This window comes from Crocodylus siamensis, chromosome 8, assembly GCF_052110815.1.
Source record: "Crocodylus siamensis isolate JL-2025a chromosome 8, ASM5211081v1, whole genome shotgun sequence".
Classification (NCBI taxonomy): domain Eukaryota; kingdom Metazoa; phylum Chordata; order Crocodylia; family Crocodylidae; genus Crocodylus; species Crocodylus siamensis.
In genome coordinates, this window is record NC_143402.1 from 78,652,570 (window position 1) to 78,676,277 (window position 23,708).

Here is a 23,708-nt window from a genome sequence, read left to right on the forward strand (position 1 = left end):
ACTAGATAAACCCAGAGATTTCAAACAGTAATCCACAGTGTTAAAAACACTCTGACCTCCCATGGTGTTTCTGAGTTCTTTGCAACAGAAGAATTCTTTTTTTATATTTCCTAGTCAAGAAACAAGTGACAACGCAGAGCTGGCATTGTCTGAGGGGTGTCTTAGGTCCAACAAGATGGGAATCACAGGTCCAGAGTGTACTCACTCCAGTAGGATGGGAGGCTTTTAGGTCTCACACCAGATATTGGTCCTTCAGGGCTTGTTATTTCTCTGTTCTAACTTCTTTAATGAGTAAGAAGCTAGTGCTTGATGCAGAAGAGGCAGACACCCTTTTACAGGGAATGTTCCTAACAGTGAACTTACGTCGTATGTCATGCTTTAAATACACTTATGTAGTGCCTTGAGGAAATCTCCACTTTTACTGAGGATTAGATCACTGTTAAGACAGAACCTCTTGGCTCAGCTTCACAGTTCAGCAATGCAAAGTCAGAGCTGCTCAGGATGACAAAACCCTTTCCCCTTCCTCCTCCAGCATCAGTGGACAAACCTCATGGCACCACATGCTTTTCTATTATTAAGCAACTTTCAACTTCACATCCCAGCTTTCCCCTCAAGCCCTCAAACAGCATTAGCAGGCACCACGTGTGTCTAGATGAAACAAGTTTAACCTCCATGCAGATCTATTTTCTTCTTCTTAAAATGCACACATTTTCAACAAGGGCAAGTGGCATGCAGTGCCACAGGCCAACATTCAGTGGGGAAGTCTAGCTGCTGCCTGCCTGACATATCATTACTGAAAATAATATGAACAGCAACTTTTGGTAGCTCTGCAGAGGTAGGCAGGTTATCTTTACCCTTCAATAATCAGAAAGCCAGCCAGCTATCCATGACCCGCTTCCAACTATTCATACTTTACAAGGCTGTTGCCTTCGACTTTCACTCTGTCCAGGCCACTAGTTATTAAATGGCCTGGATTTCTAATTCTATCATTTGAAGTTCACGCCTTACAGAAAACACTGGAGCAATCAAAATAAGCATGCTTGCCATGTGTGTAGTATGCAATTTAGTACACTGCAATAAAAATCTATGAAGCATACTGCAAACAAGAAAAAACCTAGCTGTGTTCAACAGTGATGCAATTTTAAAAAAAAACCAACCAGAAAGCTCTGTTCCCCTAACTAGCGAGCTGTGCCAAACTGCAAAGTAACACAGTTCTGAAGTGGAGAGAAGTGCTGAACTCATTTTCTTACTTTACATTTACTTTAACTAACAGATTTCTGACCTGGTTCTCTATCCTCACATATGGTGAGCTGAAAAGATATCTCTGTTTCCCTCTGTAATCTGTCACTACCCAAGTACCTTGTTCCATCAGTTTTAGTGAACAGTTGAGACTGGATCCTCACTTACAAACATGTGAGTGAATGCCTAATATAATTAGACACTGCATTAGGCATGTAGGAAGCAATCTTAGGAGACGCACTGCAATCTGTGCCTGTGCACTGCCCAGCACCAGCCAGGGTAGTCGCCATCTAGCTTCCTTGGCCTTCTCTCACAGCAGTCAGAAACCAGATTTTAATAGTAAGTTATACTTTGGCTTTCAAAACTAAGATTTATAAAACTACAGCTCGGCTCCTTTGACCTAAATTGGAGATGGGGAAGGTGTCATCACATTTTCATAGTGATCTAATTTGTAGGGTGAGCATGACTTTATGCTGAGCACCTGCAAAGGTGCTTGTGTGCCTCATACCCACCTGCTTCTTCAAGTACAATGAACAGAGGCAGTGCCATGGAAGTGCAGCTTAAAATGTATCGGAGGGCGAATTGGGTGGGTTATTTAACACAGAGGTGCTTTACCAAGGCCAGAACTGAACCAGGAATTTTAGCTGATGCAATCCTACCCCCTCATCACCATTACTATAAAAGATCATTTGCTTCTGGCAGTCAGAGCCATGAAGGATACCTGTATACCACTGCGCCCTGCAGAAGCCTTCAAGAAAAGCATGAAAGGACACCAGAAAATACTTCTATTGTACCTGCACTATTTGAACAGCCCGATACCATCCCTGCCAGTCCAGAGAGAATGCCCTCTAGTTCTTCAGGTTTTGTCTCATTAGTTGAAGGGAATAATTGGCTCTGGACAGGCACATGCCACAAGTATGAGTCTCTGGCCTGTTCTAATTAATTTTGACAATGAGTGCTTCTAAAGGCAAACATTTCAGAAATTGAATGATCTTTTATTAATTGCTCCAAGGTAATTTAACTTGGGTACACAACAATCTCCTAAGAAGAGAAGGTTCAGAAATACTAACCATGTGGCACAGATTTCAGAAAGTATGCACATAAAGAATGCAAATATCTATTACCTTCCAGGTGGGCAAAATAGGCGTCCTATAAGAACCTACTGAAAACAAAGAATGCAGTGGATGAGTTTGGATTTTAACTTTTCTATTGCCTGGGTGGTTTATGTTAACTGGAGATTTTGAAGAACAATTCATTTTGTCAATCAGTTTGTCTTGGGCTGTCTAATAACTTGCAGTTATGGTCAAATATTGCTTGAATGAAAACATTATAATGGGTATCAGTGCCATTAAGGACCAAAATATAACAGCACCATCAGGCAGAAGGAACATTAGAACACTGTGCTGATGAAGTGGGAAAAAATCGTGCTTTTGTTTTTTCTACTTTCTTTGTTTTGTCAGAGGCTTGGGGTGTTGAATAGATCCTACAGCTCATAAAAGAGAAGGATAGCAGTGGCTAGGAACACTCGTCGCTTAGACAAGCACTGTGAACGCCTCCCCTGCAGAGCTCCAGCGCTGGGCCCCTACAACGGCTCTGCCAATGCAGCTCTCCCGGTCTGCAGTATTCTCTGTTATGCCAGACCTGCGCACGCCTTTGCCAAAGCATCGAAGCACCACACCACTGCTGCCCCAGGGATTCCAGTTCTGAGCTCCCGTGTTTTCCAGCAATGCACCTACCTAACTGGTGCACCTGACTTCAGGCGCTCTTTACTATGTCAGTCATAAGCTGAGGCTTAATGAAAGGCGGTGAGCATTTATCTAACATCCCTGTCAATCACCTCTGATAAATTCTCTTTATGTTAGCAATGTGCACCCAGAACAGCTGTGGGCCTTGACAACATTGAACCGCCATAAAAGTGACTGTGATCCAGATTTGGGATCGCCACTGTTCTCAGGCTACCGCAGGACAGTGGTGTCAAAAATGAGACCAAAGTGAACTTCCAGCTGAAAGGGCCGAGCAAAGCACTCGAGAGAGTGTAATACTCCATATACTGTCCACAGTGCTGCCTGCTAACCAGTTACTGGCCACATTTCTTGCTATTGCACTTACTGCTCGTTCCACCAGCATGTGGTAAGGCAATACAGCAGACCCCAACAGCAAGGAGATTCATAGATTCATAGTTTGTGAGGCTGGGAGGGACCCTGGAAGATCATCGAGTCCAGCCCCCTGCACCAAACAGGAAAGGCAGCAGGGGTCAGCTGAGCCCAGCAAGGGCTGAATGCAGGATGCTGGCTAACCGTGCAGAAAAGGGGAGCACAGAAAGTGAGGGGGACTCAGCACCTCCCCAGTGAGGCTAGAGCTGCATAAGTGCCTCAAAGTGCATGCCTGCAAGCAAACAAAGGGCCTCCGAGGACAGCCAGCTAAACTATTTCCTCCTCCCCACAAAACCAACACAGAAAATGGAAATCAGGAAAATCAGAGTGGTTTTAATGTCATAAAATCCTGCTTACTTTTCTATTAAATCCAGTGTGACTCCTGGCACCAGTCTGACACTCTTCTGCATGCAAAACCTGCAGAGAACAGAAGAAAAATAAATCATGCTAATTAAATATTTAATGACAGGACTCAGTGCAAAGAATAAGGGAGAGGGTTTCTTTATTAGAGTTTTTGCTTATAAAATTATGTTTGGATGGAAAACTTTGCCATGGCATAGCGAGAATCAAACAGGGCTCTCAATATTTGTCGCACTCATGATTATGCAGTGTTTTCCATCGTCACGGTGTCAAGCCTGTGGTATTGTAACTGTCACAGTGACAAGTTTCCCAACACAGAGAAGGGAGAAAAAAGGGTTCACAGTCATCCAGCACAGTCCCTTGGGAGAAGGAGCAAGACACTAGAGCTGAGTAAGTATATGCTAGCAGAATAATGATCTGTGTTGGCTGGGTTTCCCTGAAGAGATCTGGCACTGCAGGAGGGAGAAAGAGTACAAGCAACGTGTCAAGATCAAACACCTTAGTTATACAATTTTTAAAAATTTAAAACACCAACTGAATTTCTCTAGCAATTAAAGGGACCAGTGTTTCAGAAAGCTGGTACGGGGAGATACAAAGTCCTGTTAGATCTGCAGTTTGCTCTATCTAGAATACTCCCTGGCCAGGTAATTGTAAGTGGGAAAAAGTGACCAGCACAATTCTCCAGCAGTAGCCCTTTTCTCCAGCATTTCTGAAGATGAGCTGAGTGATCTCCGATTGTAATTAGGGAACAGTGGCTTTAAGGAGGAGAGGGGTGGGATGCTCTTGCCATCAGTCCCAGCAGAACATAAGCTCTGATTTCAGAAAAAGGCCCTTACGCTTACAGAGAAAGTCTACTGACAGCCTCAAACCGCAGACAGCCAAACCCCCGAGGGGCTCAACAGCCTAATGTTGAAATCCCAGCTCCAGCAACATCCCGGGCAGCAGTGCTGTGGGTTGGGGGGTTCCCTGGGGAGATGGGGAAGGAACCCTTTCCAGACCTCTCCATGGTTGTGCTACCTGTGCATCCAATGAACAGGGAAGTATTTCCAACAACTCCCCATGGTCCAGCAAGAACCCCAGAGAGCTGGGCTCCTTGTTGTGGAGGGACGCCATGCTCACTGCTGGAGCCTTAGGGACTTCCCATCTCCCCTCATCCTCTCCCTGTTTTACACCCCGCTTCCAAAGACGCTTGCTGCAGCCATGATCAGACAGGGCAGCTCTCGCTGAAAAGCTCCATGGCTGATCGTTTATACCTTCCATCATAAAGAAGCCTTGAAATCATATAGCAGCTCTGCCAAGGGTTCTCCTACACACACTGCTAGAATAATGTGTGGTCAGTGCACAGCCATGCTACAAAACAGGGAAGAAATGGCATCCCTGCTGGGAAACTGCGGGGGAATGGAGGGTGGCACTATGTTTTTACCCGAATCAGACTGGAGACGGGATTTAGTGTCCCCTGTCATACAAAGAGAGACATTAGGTTTTATAACTGCAGTGCCCAAGGCTGCCTATTTGTCTCCTGGAAAAGAGAAGCATAACACTCACTTCCAACGTGCAGGGGCTGCTGGGCACTCATGCATTACTTACTCAGTAAGAAGAGGGACGTTTAGTGACTGACCAACACTATTTTGCACAGCTCTCTTTGGAGAGCTCCCACCCAAGGAGCGATCCAACCTAACCCTGCTGAGTTACAGAAATCAGACAGGATGGCAGCAGATGGTGGCACGAGAAGCGCTCCTTTCCCCACCAGGCTGGCTGCACTGTCTACTCAGCATGCCTCAGTCCCCTCCAGGCTACACACCAGGAGCCCAAGAACTGAACCGCAGACTCTTGCCTGGCAGCAGAGCGCATGTGCCACAAGGCAAATGGATGTCAGCCTCTTTTCTTGCACGGTGTTGTGGCAGATGCCTCATAAGCAGCAAGCTTTTGATTATGACTTGCTGCTTCCCAGCTGCAAGCCTCCCCCACACACCCAGACAGTCAGGAGAGCGAAGCTGGAGAAAATGTCACTGTGTCAAGCACTTGCTTCAGTTTCTGAAAAAACAGGAAGCAAAGCACACTTTTCAGGGTCAGCCGCAGAGAGGCTTCTCCCCAAACTGCATGCGTTACAGAGTATTATTTAGTGCTCTCCTTTGGGAACTTCCAGCGATGCACTACAGGTGAGACATAAATACACTTAGACTTCAGATGTCTCAGCAGTGCCTCCACCACCTCAAAGGCAAGCGAATGAATAAAAACGGATTGCATTTGATTGGGGGAGAATCACCCATTCTGGAGCATGGCCCCTCACTGGAGACCTGCTTGGTATTCACTGTAACGAAACCGGTGCAGCCAGCACTTGCGGCTTTTCTCTAAGCAGGGCTGGGACTGCAACAGGACCGGCACCGCGCTTCAGAAGAGACTGATGCAGGGAATGCTCTGAGCCCTCTTTTAACGAGCCCCTGCCACTTCCCTGCTAACTTGGAGACAGACAGCCTCGTTTGCTAAATCTCCACTTAACTAGTAACAGACGCTCTGCATTTCCTCGCTCGTAGCTGCCAACTGCCAAGAAAATGTGCCTGTAAACAGAATGTTCCTTATCCCTATCCTCCACCATCCCCATCCTCACTCGAGTCCGTGGCACTGAGACATGATGTCTCAAACAAACAGCTGTGGCATCACGGGTTACAGAGAAAAGCCATTATATAAAGATGTCTTGTGAGCACAGGGGATGAAAACAGAAAGGAAGCTTCTACCCTGGTCAAACAGACTCGGAATAAAATATTATCCTGGAAGTTAGCTCAAATGTCAGGGGAGCCTTTCAATACTTTGCCCAATGTACCCAATTAAGTTTGGGAGAGTAAAATGAGTTCCATTACCCAAAATATTGCAGAAAGCAGCAGCACACTCAGCAAAAGTCATGCTTAAAATGCCTGTTTTAATTCACCAAAGCCGGATAACCTTGCACGGTGATCGCCAAAGACATTACGTGACAAATATGCTCTGGCTTGCTTCGCACTTGGCTGTGAAAATTTCAAGGAAAAACAGAGCGGAGCTGCAGGAAGTGATGGCAGACTTCCCTTCTGACTCACTACTGATTCAGTCACTCCGCATGGTGCTTGGGGGCTCTGCCTTACAGGAACTGACATCTTTTGGGTGAGTCAGTCCCCAAATTCTGGCCACTTCAAGCCATTAAAGAGTCCTAGGTACCACTTGAAAGAGAAGAAAGGGTGTTATCCTTGATGTCCTGGATATATCACAACTAGGCACTTAAATTGTTTCCTCAGATTCCCCGTACAATGCAACACTGATTCAGTGTTGTCCAACTGTTCTGCATCAAACTGTGGGTAGTGTTACTAAGAGATGCTGTGTCCTTGCAGCAATCTTCCCCAGAGCTGGTTGCATTTTCATGGTTGGTGAACAGATCCTGGTATTTCCATACATAGTTGGAGGCTGATGAGGGTGGAAGACGCTGAACATAAATGTAAGCTAATATTACAGGTCTGAGGAACTGGAACATAGTTAATACCTGTCCTCCAAGGGTTCAGCTCAAGACAATGGCTGATCTACCCTCTTGTGATAACCGGTGCAGTCTGACAAATAATGGAACCAAATCCTGGAGCTTCCAGTTCTGAAACCTGTTTAACTTCCCACCTAAATCAAACCTGCTGCCTTCATTTTGGTTGTACCCTTCCTACAAAGATAACCTCCCCAGGTGCTTCAAAGGGCCAGAGTTCCCTTTCAAGACGCACACGTTTTCTGGGTCATTCCCAACAGATTCTCCTTGAAAGTCAGAAACAAATATCACCTGCATTCATATGGGTTATAAAAAGCCCTTGTACCATAAACTCATGAAAGACCAGCAGAATAGCCCACCAATTTCCACTGTGGTGCTGAATGAGAGGAAAACAAATGTTACAGCAGTACAAAGTACCTGCCTCCTTTTTAATCAGAAATGACAACTTTAGCAGAGTTGACCCTCTTTAAAAATACAGGGCTATGAAGTCATGCTGAGAGCAGCACTGCTTAGAAGTCAAAGAAAGCGCTCAAGTGGATTGTATACTGCTAAACCATGCAAAATGTCCTCCCATGCATCATATCCAAAAATCAGTCAGCCTATATTAGAGGGCTCCAAAACTGAAGTTATTGCAGAGCTCTGAATCTCTCCTTACCTAATGGCACAATGCCAAGCTCCAACTCTCATCCATAAGGCTGGTAAAAGAAGAAAATCAGCTAATCCCAGTTCTTACAGAGCTGGAAAGAATTTTAAGCAGGGCTACAGAAAGCAAGATGAGCCCAGAAAGTATCAGAGCTCCTTTTGCAAGCAAAAGGCACAAACAAGATTAAAAAAAGCCCTCCAGTGTGTTTCATAGGTTTTAGTTGAATGATGTAGAAATTAATTTCTTTTTCCCTTTAGATCCCACAGGATATCTCCCTGCAACAAAATGTCACTGAAAGTTGGGCTGTTCCACTGCAGTTATCCATTATGCCCTACCAAAAACTTCGAGCCATCATGCATCACCCTGGTACTTGAGCACTTCCTAGGCATTCATGGGCTGAGACTTGCAACATCCCTGCAGGGAAGAAAATTATTCACCATCCGCTTTGAACAGATGGGAAACTGAGGCACAGCATGTTTAAATAACCTTGAGGACAAGGTCACATAAGAAGCTTGAGTCCAGGTCTGCCAGATTTCTGTTGAGGCCCCTAACCATAAAGCCAGTTCCATCTCACCCGGCTCACATCCACATGCGGTATGGCTGACAAACTGCTCTTTTTCTAGGTTGTGCACTCTTCCACATGTTAAACATGCTTAAAAACAATTTTTGTCTTCTCCAAAATTGCTACTCAGGAAGCCTCATTACCCAGGTGGATGATAGCAAGTCATCACCTTTCATCTTTTAGTCTATGAAAGCTCACGTATTGCAGACTATCCAAAAATCCCTAGCGCTTGCTAAATAAAAATCCACACATCTCCTGCATCAAGCTCAATCTTCCTTTTTCAAGAGCACGGTTTTGCAGGGTGTCCCAGAAGTCAGGTTCAGGCTACTCAAGAAGCCTTCGTGGAGAACCACCTGCAAGCTGTTCTTTCATGACCCAAAAGGCAGTCCAGCTTGTGCAGCTCTATGAAATAAGGTGTTGAGGGGGAAGAGTGGCATCTCTCAGACGGGCAAAGCTTAGACATTACGGACTCCAAAATATCAGGACCAATCATTAACAGAGTGAAAATCCAGCAGTCGAGGGGAAAGAGACTTAACGGTGGGAGTCTACTAGAGACCTCCCAACCAGGGAGAAGAGCTCGATCAGGAATTCTTGGGTCAGCTCACAGAGGTAGTGAAGGCTAAGGATGTGGTAGTCATGGGGGACCTGAATTTCCTGGATATCTGCTGGGAAGAGCAGTCAGCCAGGTCTGAACGCTCATATAGTTCTTGGCCAGAGTGCAGGACCTCCATCTAACCCAGGAGGTGCACAGCCCCACCAGGGGGGACGCCTTGCTGGACCTGGTGCTGGCCACGGGTGACGACCTGGTCAGGGGGCTGCGGGTGCTCGACCACCTGGGCGACAGTGATCATCGCCTGCTGGGATTTGCCATCCAGTGCAAGGTGGCAAAGGCATGCAGTAAGGCAGCGGCCCTAGATTTTAGGAGGGCAGACTTCAGCGAGCTAAGGAGGATAGTTGGAGAAGCGCTGAGGTCCCGGAGGGGAGGGGAGCCGGGTGTCCAAGGAGAGTGGTCGCTCCTTAAGGAGACAATCCTCCAAGCCCAAAAGAAGGTAATCCCAACGAGGATCAAAGGGAGCAGGAGAGCACACAAGCCTCCGTGGCTCACAAAAGCATCCGGGAATGTCTCTTTGCTAAAAAGGAGGCTTACACCCAATGGAAAGAAGGGGTCATCACCAGGGAGGACTATTCTGTACTTGCTCAGGGCTGTAAAGGGGCAGTTAGGAAGGCCAAGGCAGAGATGGAGCTGGGGCTAGCTTCCCAGATTAAGGACAATAAGAAGTCCTTTTTTAAATACGTAGGGGGTAAAAAGAAGGTCCCGGGTAATGTGGGGCCCTTGCAGGACGCCATGGGAAACTTGGTCGTCACACTAGACGGCAAAGCTAACATGCTTAACGATTTCTTTGCCTCCGTCTTCCTAAGTAGGGACCAGAACAGCCACCTCCAAAGAGGTGGTCCAAAGAGGTGATCCTCCCCCTCTATGTGGCACTGGTCAGGCCGCAGCTGGAGTACTGCATCCAGTTCTGGGCGCCGCACTTCAGGAGGGATGTGGACAGCATGGAGAGGGTCCAGAGGAACCCACTCGCATGGTCAGGGGACAACAGGGCAGGCCCTATGAGGAGAGGCGACGGGACCTGAACCTGTTCAGCCTCCACAAGAGAAGGCTGAGGGGGGATCTTGTGGCCTGTTACAAACTAGTCAGGGGGGACCAGCAGGCACTGGGGGAGTCCCTGTTCCCCCGAGCACCGCCAGGAGGGACCAGGAATAACAGTCACAAGCTGGCAGAGGGTAGGTTTAGGTTAGATATCAGGAGGCGCGACTTCACGGTCAGGGCGGCTAGGGTCTGGAACCAGCTTCCAAGAGAAGTGGTGCTGGCTCCTACCCTGGGGGTGTTTAAGAGGAGGTTAGATGAACATCTTGCTGGGGTAATATGACCCCAGTATTCTTTCCTGCCATGGCAGGGGGTCGGACTAGATGATCTGCTCAGGTCCCTTCTGACCCTAGAAACTATGAAACTATAATAACATTTAAACAAGAAGGCTGCTGCACTTTGAACTAGCTTCAGCTTCCAAGTTGATTTAAGATATAACCCTAACTACTGACAGTCTAATCCTGGAGTGAGAAAAACCTGGATGATGGCAGCAAGATCTGCATCACTGCACAAGGACTGCAGCTTCCCAGCCAGAGGTGGATGGGAACATGCTGACTTGCTCATGGCAAACACAGGATCACCTAGTAGCAAGGGAGTCTGACAACTGTTAGGCATGCTCCCTAACAGGACAGACACCACTGCCACACGCCTTCTTGTGTAAATTAGACCGAAGCAGTCTTATCTCTTCCACATTCTGCCATGCACTAGGAGAAACACTCAGTGACATCTTCACAGTGGACAAACATGGACACCCAGAGCCAAATGGCATCAAGATGCTGGAGAACACGTTTCAATCCCTTCCTCCCTCTCAAAAATCTCAGCCATGTATCAGACTGGCGATGTGGCACATGGGACAGGAAAAAAAACCTCCTGAACTGCATTCTTTCACTTTTGTCCAGTCCAATTCGTGTCCAGATTGGTTGGATGCATTTCCTAGAGCTCCCTTGCTCCTCTATCTCCTGTGACCACCTGGTCTCCAACCTAGGGATGTAGTGGGAACCCACTTCCCTGTGGAAAGCCTACAAAAGAAGAGGTTTCTAGAAAGTGATCCCACTGCCGAAACCAAAACTCAAGGAGCTGAAATGAAAGATGAAGAAACTTTAGGTTACAAATGCTTTAGTGTGGGAGCTGCATCTTTCATTAGGTCTGCAGAATGCCTGGTCCACTTTGGTCACTCCTGACACTAGATTCACAGATTGGCAGGGGCTGGAAGGGACCTTCTAGATCATTGGGTCCAGTCCCCCTCCAGTAGGCAGGAAAAGATGCCTGGGGTCAAGTGACCCCAGCGAGGTGACTGTTCAGTCTCCTTCTGCAGATTTCCAGGGTAGGTGACTGCACCATCCCTGGAGGGAGTTTATTGCACAGTCTAGACACCCTGACTGTAAAGGAATTTTTCCTGGTATTAAGCCTGAAGCGGCCTTCCAGGAGTTTGTATCCATTGCTCCTGGTCTTGCCCGGGGTGCCCTGGTGAATAGCTGTTCACTGAGCCCTTGATGCACTCCTCTGATGTAGCGGTAAGCCACTACAAAGTCCCCTCTCAGCCTTCTCTTCTGTAGGCTGAAGAGGCCCAGGTCCCTCAGCCTCTCCTTGTATGGCTTGCTGTGCAAGTCGCTCATCATACGGGTGGCCCTTCTCTGGACCCTCTAAAGTTTTTCCACGTCCTTGTTGAAGTGCAATGCCCAGAACTGGACACAGTACTCCAGCTGCGGTCTCACCAGCGCAGAGGACAGTGGGAGTATCACTGCCTTAGTTTTGCATGAGATGCAACGGTTGATGTGTGCCAGCGTGTTGTTTGCCCTGCTGACCACCGCCTCACACTGCCAGCTCATGTTCACGCGATGGTGAATCGCTACCGCAGGTCCCTTTCAGTCGGGTTGCATGTCAAATTGTTGCCACTGAGCCTGTAGGTATGTTGGGAATTGTTTGCCCCCAGATGGAGCACTTCTGGTGTTGAACTTCATCTGGTTCTGGCTCTGGTTCACCCAGCTCTCCAGCCTGTCCAGGTCCACCTGTATCTGCAACCTATCTTCTGGCATGGCCATGCTCTCCCATAACTTGGTGTTGTCCGCAAACTTGGTCAGTGAGCTTTTCACCCCCACATCCAAATCACTTATAAAGATGTTGAAAATCACCGGTCCAAGCATGAACCCCTGCGGGATACCACTGCCCACTTCTCGCCAGGACAACGTTCATGAGCACTCTCTGGGTCCTACCACGCAGCCTGTTTTCCACCCACTGAACTGTTGAGCAGTTAAGCCCACAATCTTAGCTGAGAACTACTAGAGAACAAGTGAGTGATAAACGCTCTTTGGTACCCAAGTCTGATATAAACTCTTCAGAGAACTTCAGCTTGACTTCCAAGAACAGGCCTTAGGGTGCATATTGATTGCACAGTATAAGGGAAACTTATTCCTCTCACTACATCAACACCACACAGTTGTTCATGCATAAACCATTTTAGAAAATGACTTGTAGAGGCGGATTCATGGTACAACATGCAGTCTCAAAAGATACACAACTCAACTCCTTCCAATCCCTGGCATACCATGCATATATAATGGTGTTTCTGTGTTGGATTTGCTGTGGCTTCTTGCAAGCATGTTTTGGTCTCGAGAGCACGCAAAAAAAACATTTCCCCATGTCAGGAGTTTCATCAGTATAGTCACTGCTGTAGAGACACAGCAAGAAAATCATCCCATAACCTTCAGAAAGGCCCAACTGCACCAGAAAATTTAAGTCCAGCCTTCTCCTAATGTTAGGACATTTGATTTTGCAACTTTTCCATTCCTTTATGACTACTTTATGTTTTCCTGAGTCTGAGAAAGGAAACAAAAGTTAAAGTCCATCAGGCTGCTGTCAGCATTATTCTATGAGCTAAGGTAAAACATGCAGATCTACAGCACAGACCACTGCTGGGTGCAAAAGTAATCACCAGCAGTAGTAGGTTGTAATCCTCTACTGTGGACCAGCTGCTAGAGGGCAGTCAAAGGCACAAGTTGCGGCCAGCAGAGGAACATCAAGGCTTGAACCATCTGTGGCTCTGGAGGGGAATGTTTATTAGTGGTGACAGATCCTTCAGCCAGTTCCCCTCAAAGCCTCACCCCTTCTACTCTAATCCCTGCAGCCTGCTGTTGCCCCAGGCTCGTCTCTGCCTCCTCCAGCCCCCTTGCCCAGCTATTCTCAAGCCCCTTCACCCAAGACACCTTGTCACCCAATCTCAGTCTTCCCTTAATTTCCCAATCCCAGAATCTCTCCCTGGGCTCCTCTTCCAAATCCAACCCCACCACGCCCCACCGGTCTTTGTCCAGTCTGTTCCGTTTCCCACCCCCAGTTATCAAATATGCCTCAACTTTCTGTTCACATTCTGTTCACTCAGTATTCTTATGTTGAGAATTTTGCCACACGTGAATGAATTCTTGCAAGAGCAGCAAAAGGCACATCCTTGGCACCAGGGCAACCGCCTGCCAGGTTTTAAACAGTTGCTGCCAAGTGCAGAGGCAAGAAAGCTGCTACAAGATTTTATTTCATCACGGGCAAAATTCCCCCTAATCTTTGCCTTAGAAGCAGCCACCCATTTTTGCTGAAATTTTCTTACAGAATTCACTTTGAGGCAGACACCTCTCAGGACAATGTCAGTCCTATGGGTAACATAGCACGGTTATTATCGACTAAAATCCAGGTCCCCAAATGGGAAGGGTTGGACAGCTTACTTACAGGAAGCATTACCAGCTCCACCTGTCACGGTAGAGGCAGGAACCTCTCTTTTCAACCATACTGCTCAGAATAAGATCTCTCTTTCCCAGTCTAGGAAGGGGAACATGCATGTTGTTCCTTACCCTGCCCCTGCAAGTTTTTCAATCGCTACTTAAAAATGGATTTGCAAAGCTCGTGAAACTTTCAAAAGCCCCATGACAAAAACCTGCTTTTCTTTTGCTCCTTCTAAATGCAAATGATCCTGCTTTGTTCACAGAAGCTGAAAGGTTTTAAGGGACAGGAAGGGAAAAAGACGGGAGTTTCTTAAATGGCAAAAATCATTTCCAGAGTTGAATCAAATTACAGAGCGGGAGCCTGGCTCTCCGAGCGGTTTGCTGCCACGCAGGGGTTGTTTTAGATGTGGTTAAATTAGGAGTCTTCACTTCTGCACAATCCAGAGAAGGGCCCCTAGAAGGGGGTGGCCTGGTGGAGCTGGCTCTTTCCCCGTCTAAACTAGTTTCTCTTTGCTGCACTCCTACCTGTAAAAGGTGAAGCTCCAACAACTCAGTGGCAATTCTACGTCCATCTAAAATGCTCACTGCCATGATGTCTTGGAGGTAGGTGGCCTGCACTGCAGCTACCCACAAATCCTCTACATGTCTTCTTAAGAAAGGTTATTCTGTTTTCTGGTATACAATATGTTTTTTTTCCTCCTGAAAAAGGGCAGTCTAAATTAAGATGCACCTTATGCATCAAGGCTACATAATGAAAAATAATTATAATAAATATGGCCCCAAATTCTTCTTCTATGGTTTTATGCTTTCACAAGAGGGGCAAGGGGGAGTTGTCTTATATATGGTGCATCTTGCACGTTATGGTCCTCCCCCTTGCATTGTGTCAGAATTGTAGGTCTAAAGTGAGCAAAGCACTCCATAAGATTCCACTGGCTGTGCTCAGCACCAAGACAAATGGATTTGCTGAATGGTTCTTTTCACCACTGGTTATTTGTGCTTTGCCTCCTATACTACCAATGTCTAGGGGGGTATTTGTTTCTTTCCTTCACTCACATGCCCTCTGTTTTTATGAAAGGACCTATTTGCCTGGTGAGAACCACTGCCTAGTGCTTACTGCTGGGTACCACGATGTAAGAGCCCAATCGTTCCTGGCTAGCGAGACGGGCAGTACTGCAGGGAAAGTACATTATGCGTCACTCCCCCGGACAAGTCAGTGGCACAAATGGAGTTTGAAAGCACAATCGATTTGTGCAGAAAACAGAAATCAAATGTAAGGTTTAAAAATGTCCTTTTTTGTAGAAACACTTCAGAGATTAGCAATTCAGTCCGTTTCATTTTGTGGTTTGTAGAACAAAGTAGCAAAGTGTGCATTTGGCAAGTCCCAGCACCTATACACATCAAGTCTCTCTAGCTCCAGATGGGGAGTGAGAGGAACCAAGCCATAGGAAAACCACCTGCCACCAAGTAATTCAACTGCCCGTAGCAGGGTATGTAGGGAAAAGCCAAGGTTATTGATGCCACGTGCCCTTGCTAACCTGCCTTAGTGAAGTCTCTGCTGCATCAAGTAGAGATGCAGAATGGACAAAGGCTTTATTCTGCTTTGGGACACAGATGGAGGAGGTACAGGAGCGGTGCAGAACAGGCCCTCACTCTGCACCAAACTCATAATTGCTCACATCCAGTCCAAGCCTGGTATGACAGACATCACATACATTTCAGAACGCTTTACAGAAATCCAGGAAGCTAAAAAAACAACACAGAAACACTAGTAAAACATTATTAATAATTCAACAGCAACACAGAACATTAATAAATATGAATAGCATTAAATAATGATTTAATAGAATACAGTGGAATGCCAAGTATCCAAACTAATTGGGACCAAAATCCTGTCCTTAAGTCAAACTGTCCGGCTAATCAATGTTTAAAGAGACAATACATGCAACAAGCCTTTTTTCAGTCCATTGGTTATTTCAGTTTGTTCCTCAATCATTAAAGCAGATCTCTCTCTATTGGTAGCCACCGCTTGTGACTGTATCACATGCTGCATTCAGATAACCAAGCGCTCTGGAGAGTTTGGTATTCGGATAACTGATTCCCTGTTCTGCATGGACATCCTTAATATTAATGGTTATTACTGAAATATGAATATTGTAACAATGCTAATTATTCAAATGTCTTTTCTGTTTCAGTGTGATCAAAGCAAACAACTTAATCTGTTTCCTTATGTCTACTCAGTTCCTAATTTCATTTCTCGGTTCTCATACAAGAGGCACAACACTGCAACATGCTCATTTCGGGAGACTTCGTGTTCCGAAACACTGTGCTCACTTTTTTGCTGGATTTTTTAACTCACAGAAATATTGATTTCAGTCTCCAGTTTTGTAAATCCTTTTGCCTGACCTACTTTGGGGACTAATTGGAGCATTTAAACAAAAATAGGCAGATAACAGCCTTCAGGGTTCCTATTCATTTTCTTCCTGCATCCCTCCCAAAGTATTCTTCAGTAACATCATGGCATCTAAATGCTAAAAGATGATTGAAAAGGTACCGTGTTAAGCAGCTACTCAAGCCTACTCAATCAATAATGAATCCTACCAACTCACAGGAAGGCACTGTTCTCTATGTCTATGGTGCCCTGAAGGTTTTTTATGCTTTTGGGTTGTGGTGGTTTGGGGTTTATTTGTTTTTTGGAACCTGGAACCATTTCAAACAGCTTTAGCTCCACATCTCCAATAGCACAGGAAAGGCAATACAGAAAATCTGTGTTTTACATGAAAATAACCTGTGGCATTCATTCCTCTTTGAAAGGCTTGAGCAAACCAGAGAATGCTCTCCGTGCAAGTGCATGCACCAATCTGTGCGCCCTGCTAGACCTATTCAAAAGCTTCACCGCCCCTACTTCTTTCCATTCAACTAAACAGTCGCACAAGGTTTAACGGTTTTCTGATGTTACCTGATTTGCAAAGGTTTCTGTACTTATGCAGCATCTCTGTGTCCTACTTTTAGTAGAGATAAACTTTAAGTCAGGATTCAGTATTTAACACCAGGCTGAAAGTTCTGTTGTCCCCATTATCAATGAGTTTGTATGCGGCCACATGAGGCGTGATGATATTTATGTGCCATTAATCTTAGGTCGATGCAAGATTAAATGGATCTTTTAACTCTTTCAACAAACACAACACATATTGGTGAGCTCCATATTGGGAAAGAGCATGTCCAAACTGGCAGGGCAATGGGGTTTAATAGCCTCCCCTAGAGAATGATTCGTGGGCAGGAGCACAGAGACAGTAGCCCCGAGAAGGCCGTGTGGTACAGCTGCATTGAGCCCAAGTAGCTGGTCCTGCTGAAAAGCAAATGTTTAATGGCAAGCCCTACTTTGGAGAATAAACAAGTGTATATGGGAATGCTAGAAACTTGTGTCGTGTTGTACATGCAATGCACATGCATATAAACTGCAGAAGTGTCAAAAATGACTTCATTATTTTTTTGGAAAGCCAAAAGCCTCAAATGCCACGGAGGCAATTTGAGAACTGACACAAAGAAATAAAAACAAAACCATTCTCCAATATTAAACTAAAGCACTTCATTCAAAGGGCACAAAAAAGGGAAAAGGACAAGAAAGTTGACTTGGATGAACAACATAACAACAGCTTAACAGTTATGCTCTTCATCCAGGTCAACTTTCTTGCCCTTTTCCCTTTTTTGTGCCCTTAAACCATGCAGCATAATATTGCAGCACCTGGTCAAACATGTTACAAAAAGCAGAGCTCTCAAAGAGAAACCAAAATAGCATTTTGGTGAAAACAGATTATTTCTTTCACAGATTTCTACTGTGAACCTGAAATTTCTAATGAAACTATTCCCCCCAACCAACCTCTTAAGGAGCTGTACAAGGCAAGAAAGCCATTGCTGAGAAAGATTCCAGTGTCAAATCACAGGAGCGGACGTCCTGTCCTCAGAATATCCCAGCATTGTAATCTGTCCTCTTGGAGGAGTTTTTAAAAATCAAGTTAGGATACAAAGTTAATATCCCAAATGATTTGGTTTACCTCCCACATCCTTCCAGTATTATAACCCTGCAGCTAGGACATTACCACAGAGCAGGATTTCATGTGGTCTGGTTCTCCCCGGAAGTTTGGAAGCCGTATGAGTCACTTCAATTATGGAAGCGCAACATGGAGGTCAATATTAGGTGCTTAAAGATAAGCATCTGCACTGCGTAGCTCAGGTCCTGCTAGCAAAGCTGTCAATGCGCCCATATATGCGGTGCCCTAAAGGCTTCAGCCAGAGAGGGAAGTCACCAGAAAGTGCATGTAGATCATAGAAAAATTAGGGTTTGTGGCTTTCATAGACATTAGGGGCTGTAAGGGATCTTGCGAGATCATCGAGTCCAGCCCCCTGCCACAGGCAGGATGTCTGTGGGGGTCAAATGATCCCAGCCAGATAAACATCCAGACGCCTTTTGAGCGAGTCCAGAGTAGGTGCTTCCAAGCGTCGGAAGGAACTTCAGGTCTTCTAGGCCAACCACACACCTGTGCTTTTCTGCTTTTAGTAAACACTAAAATGCCAGCAGCCACAGCACTTTTAGGAGCAGATGCCTTCAGGGTGCATCATGCCCCATGCCAACCCAGCTGCCATCGTGGAGCCGTACAGCTTCTGGCAGCTCTGCAGGGATGGGGACGTGCACTGGCGGAGACCACCTGCCAGCAGAAACGTGCCTGTAGCCCATTGCCAAATTACAGAAACACTCCCATGGCACGTGCTGTTTGAAACACTGAAAATGGATGCTTGGGTTAAATGTTGCTGCAGCTTGTTTGCGCCATCCACTCTATTGACTGGGCTTTCATACCCACCATGTATTATTACAGACTTCTTGCACGCTAAATGCTGTCAAACAAAGTTTAAATTACATAAATACTATTAAGTCCTACCACAAAAAGGCGGAAGAGTCAGAAGATCAGACAAAAGTCTGCTGTTTGGTCCAAGTCATGCTATTCCTACAGATTGGTGGTGGCACTAAAATGCTGGAAAAAACATTTTTAAGAGGGTAAAAAACCACAGCTTTTCCCTCTTGGGGTCATTAAAAGACACTTTCCCTTTCATGACCAATAGCTTTGGTGTCCTGACCAAAATGAAGAGGTCAACATCTGTTTCCTTAAATAAAGCTTTAAGTTTTGATCATCTATAGTGCCGTTTACCTCCTGCCCGAGACATATGGGCACCATTGTCACAAATTGCTAATGACCACAAAAGGTGGCTCCATTACGTTGTGGGTGAACAATTACTATATACAGTAGTGAAATGTGCTCCGGGAGGCAGACACTATAGAAACAAATGCAAGATGGTTTAGTATTAGGCTGAGGAGCCTGCTCAATACCACAGCATGCTGCTTTCAAATGCTCCCACAGCCCTTCCAGTCCAGAGAGGGCCATACACTAGGGGACTTTCTTATCTTGATGTATCGGCTCACTGGGTTGCCTTCAGCCCAAGACCAGGCCCCAAAGCACTCGTAACAAAAAATTAAGAGTGTGATTAATTTTGGAGCCCTGCTGGGTTCTGGTGAAGTGGGGAGGCTCTGCATCTGTAGATAGCTATGCTGAATCCTGCCGACTCCTACTTCCAATAACATACACCTCACTCTGTACACTTCATACAAAGTTATACAGAAAGCTGCACTGGACAATTATTTGAATGCCCAGAAGTACTATAGGAAGCTAGAAGTAGGGAAAAATCCACATTTCAGTTGATTTGTAGGTTATATTTCTTGACAACTCATGGAAATCATTTGGAGCCTGTGCATAATGACAGTAAGGTACAGAAAGCAGCAATTTTTCTTTCCACACTAACCAATAAAAAAAGGAAAAAAAACCCTATATTTTTACCCCAAATTTATTTTCCTGAATTGTATTAATAACTCAAGTGTTCTGAAAGCTCCCAGTTGATCTGAACTGCACATAATCTCGGCTCTCACCTAAGCATGTGTGCCAGAACTAGCTGCATGGCTTACTGAAGGATCTTAACTAAGTGCCCCCTCCCAAAGACTAGCATATTTTAGCATACCCTCCCTGTCCCCTCCATATGCTAAAATATGCTTGTTTTAATGGGCTTCCAAACACATGGCTCCTTTTCACGTTAAACCTACCAGCAGAATATGAACCCGCTCCTCCCCATCCCTACCAAGATGCAGTCAAACAGGCTCAGAGGGGTGCTGGCAGGAGTCAGGACTGTCTGCAGCTGAAGCCATGCTGATGCACTGGGACGGGTGCGGCTGGTGTCTTCACTCATGATATACAAAGTCAGATACAACATCCAAGGGAAACACAAGGACCTCTGCCTCCATGAGCTGAAATGCTTTACAGCACAGTGCGGCAACAGAGGGGACAAACTAGGACAGCACAGATCCTCAACAGAAGCACTCTGGAGGCAATCATGTCTGGAGAGAAGATTCATGATGAAGCTTAAGTTATATTACTGTGCGTTTCCAATAAATCCGAACCCTATCAAGGGATGGCAGAAGGACACCAATGGAAAGTCTTGTTTGCTCCAATCCACAGAGGACAGTGGGAGCCCAGCTACTTAGGAGTAGCTTTTCACAGTGGCGAGAGGAAGGGACGCCTTACCAGAGAACAGCTAGAAGCTAGCCTAAGAGCTATACTAAAGTTGGGAGGCAGCCTCTAAAACAGTAGCCCCCAACCCCCCTACATCTATTATTTCTTGAATAAACCCAGGGAAAGTCAGGCTCTCTCTTCTAGGCACTCTCCAAGCTGCTCTGCTTCGGTCCAGCATGTTTTAAATGTCCTAAGTTTGATTAGACAACACAACATCTCCTCTGGCTTCTCTGGAGCACTTGCTTGGTACACCCCTTTATGCAAGTGGGACCTCATGGGGCAAGTGCTCTAGGCTCTCCGGGGTGTAGGTTGTAGCCCTGTTGGTCTAAGGACATAAGCAGACAAGGCTCATTGGGTAAATCCAGTATCTTTTATTAGACCAATTAGGTTCATGAGGACATTCATTCATGTGTGGGTTTGGTTTTCAGCCTCTCTCTCTGGGGACATGACAGCTAAAGCACACAACAGGCAGGCTTGCCAAGCGCTCCTCTAGCACAGTTATCATTGCCCTTAGATAGCCCAGGAGATGTAGATACTAGTAAAACACCCAGATGCTATTCTATGCCTTGGATTTCTCAACAGCCAAGGACTTTTTTAGGCTTAGGTCAGTGCCCTCCGAAGGGCCCTGGATCCAATCTTGCATCTCCCTCTGTCAGCCAGTTTTCTTCTGCTCTCTCCACTTAAGCAGGCCTCCTTTGATGATGGCAAGTACTGTAGTAAAAAAGTAGCTTTTCTGCACATAAAGTCAGTGCTTCTGTCTTTTAAACCTCTTCCCTTTCGTTCTCCTGTACTAAGATTTTTCAAACGCCCCTTCTCCCTCCCTACTGATACTTGATTAACCTATTTTATTTGTTATTATGGAGAAGTAAGGCAGGAAGGACATGGGTTGGCCATCCTCCTTGGCATCAACCACTGACTGACTCATTCGGGTTAAAAATATCACATTGTTTATTCTACTGCTTCTACCAGACAGGATGGGCAATACATATCAGGGACCCTGTTGTCTGTTGGTGACTCACTACACATGAAATCATTTACAAATACAGCAATTTCATAGCATTTAACCAAAGTTCACACACTGTACATGGATAATCCAAATTGCCACACCATGCTGTAAAGCATTTCAGCTCGTGCAGTCAGCGGTACACAACGGGTTTGTGTTCACTTTATTGGATTTGGTGTGCTGTCAGTCTAGATAGAAACGGTTCCGGCGATGCAGCCGCTCATTTGCTCAGTTGACAAGGAAAGTGAGGTAGACGTAAAAGTGGAGATTCTTTCATTAGCTGTTTGTCTGCAACAATGCGCAGTGAATACATAGCACAGAGCTGGATACATCAACCAATGAGTTTATGCTTGGGTCATAAATTTTATCTGTGAAGGCTTCACCAGCCTGGGCCATGCAATTAGGTAGCTATTATTCAGGAACTGCATACATTTACATTTCCAAAAGCAATTCAGAAGGCCTGGATGTAATAATGCAAAGAACGCCTGAATGTCCTAAGAGCTCCCATCTTTATATCAAATTATTGTTTGCTAGTGGACACTAACACACAGCCAGTATCACACATCTGAAATGAAGGAAGTCAATCTGGTTTTGCAGATACTGTGCTTAATAGCAATGAATAATCATTTCTGAATTCCACAAACAAGTGTCATGGTTTGCTGCACTGTACGCAAGGTATTCAAACAATACCAATGAACCAAGAATGGCAAGGCAGCAGAGAAGAAAGAGGGGGAAAAGCATGCTCGCTAAACAATACTGATCAATCTGATGTACAATGGATTAGAGACAGTGGGCACATCTCTAATTCTACACATTCGTTAATGCATATTAGTTATTGCGTATTAGTATAGTACTTGCTTAATGAAATACTAACTAAATGCACAGTACCTACAGTTACTGTGCAGGAGAGCTGGCACACATGTTTTTTTTAGTTGCCTAACAACACTGCACAGTAGTGTATTAGCATGGGTTTTGCCTGGCATGCTACTGCGCGGTATTATTAGGCTACTGCACAGTAAGCATCTCGTGTAGACATGTCCAGTAAGAACGACTTTGATACCAAGGAATTGAGATGTAATTACTGGTTTTAAAAAGTGGGTGAGCTGAGGTCATTGGCATTGTAACTGCCATCTGCCCAAAAGCAATGCATCTGCAAGCCCATGCTCTGTCCCAGGGGAGTGACAAACCAGAAACTGAAAACACTTATTGTTAAGCTTCATGTACATCATGTTCCAGAGCCTGTCTTGGTCACCCCAGATATTTTTTCTATGTTGATAAAAATTAGGGAACTTTTAAAAAAAAAAAAATCCCCGCTCCAAAATTTGCTTTTTCTACATGGGTAAAACATGCAGAGAACTCCACTGGCTTGGCCATGCTACATGTTTCTGGATGGGACCCTTCATCCTACCCATATCTAACAAAAACTGCTTTTCACATCCAAATGCTTTAACCTTCCTCACCCCACTTTGGTGGATGGAGTGTGCAGTGGAGCTGGAATAAAGCGCAGAGGAACAAGCATTCCAAATTACTAATTCAACAGGTTTTCATTCTGCTTGCAGCCAAGCTTCACTCTGCTCTAAGCCAGCTCCATTGATAAGTGCTGCACGTCACGGGAGATCAATGCTTGCCCTACAGGGCAGGCTAGGCTCTGGTTCTACTGCAACTCCATGTTAAGTGATTTTGTCTATTAGGTACCTTTGCACTGTAAGTATTACCATGGTATGCTCACCATATTCATTTAAAATACGTGCACCACACACAAAAGAGTTGCTCAAATTAGCTGGCTCTCTCTCCGTAGACATCCTTAAAAGCTGTCATTTCAACTGACCTTGTATATATACTAAGCCTCCCAGTTTTGATACAAATTCTCTCTCTGGAAATCAGCTCAAACTTCTCCATGTCAAAGCGCTCTCTCACTGTTTCTTGTCCCTTCTATTGGGTTTGAACTGTCCCCAAAGAAACAAACAAAAAACCACAGTCATTTTGCATTTTGTCATTACACTAACATTTTATACAGAGGGAATTTCAACAACTTGCATACAACTATATCCAGTTGCTCCCATCTCCAAATGTCGGGACACCTGAAATTGTTCTGACAGCAACCATCTGACAGTAACTAATATATCATCCACAATATTTCTTTGGAATAGTATTTTCTTGATCATAATATATAGCTTCTTTCTGGGTTCCTTATAAACACACAGATGCTTGTCATTCTCAACACAATATCCTTTTTTACCTCAAAGAGATAAAAATGTACACAGGAAACTTCGGCAGGCAAGGTTC

General features: G+C 45.4%; 1 protein-coding gene across 4 annotated transcripts in view; it reads right to left on the reverse strand.

The window, feature by feature from the left end:
- The window catches only part of RPTOR (regulatory associated protein of MTOR complex 1), a 258,055-nt gene that overhangs the window by 115,006 nt on the left and 119,341 nt on the right, over window positions 1-23,708 (reverse strand). For 3 of the 4 annotated variants that reach the window (XM_090059359.1, XM_090059358.1, XM_090059360.1), the window contains exon 7: window positions 3,750-3,809. The exons of the other annotated variant lie outside the window; for it this stretch is intronic. In XM_090059359.1, the coding sequence (XP_089915485.1) occupies window positions 3,750-3,809 (60 nt within the window). The remainder of the gene's footprint in view (window positions 1-3,749; window positions 3,810-23,708) is intronic. 4 annotated transcript variants of the gene reach the window in all.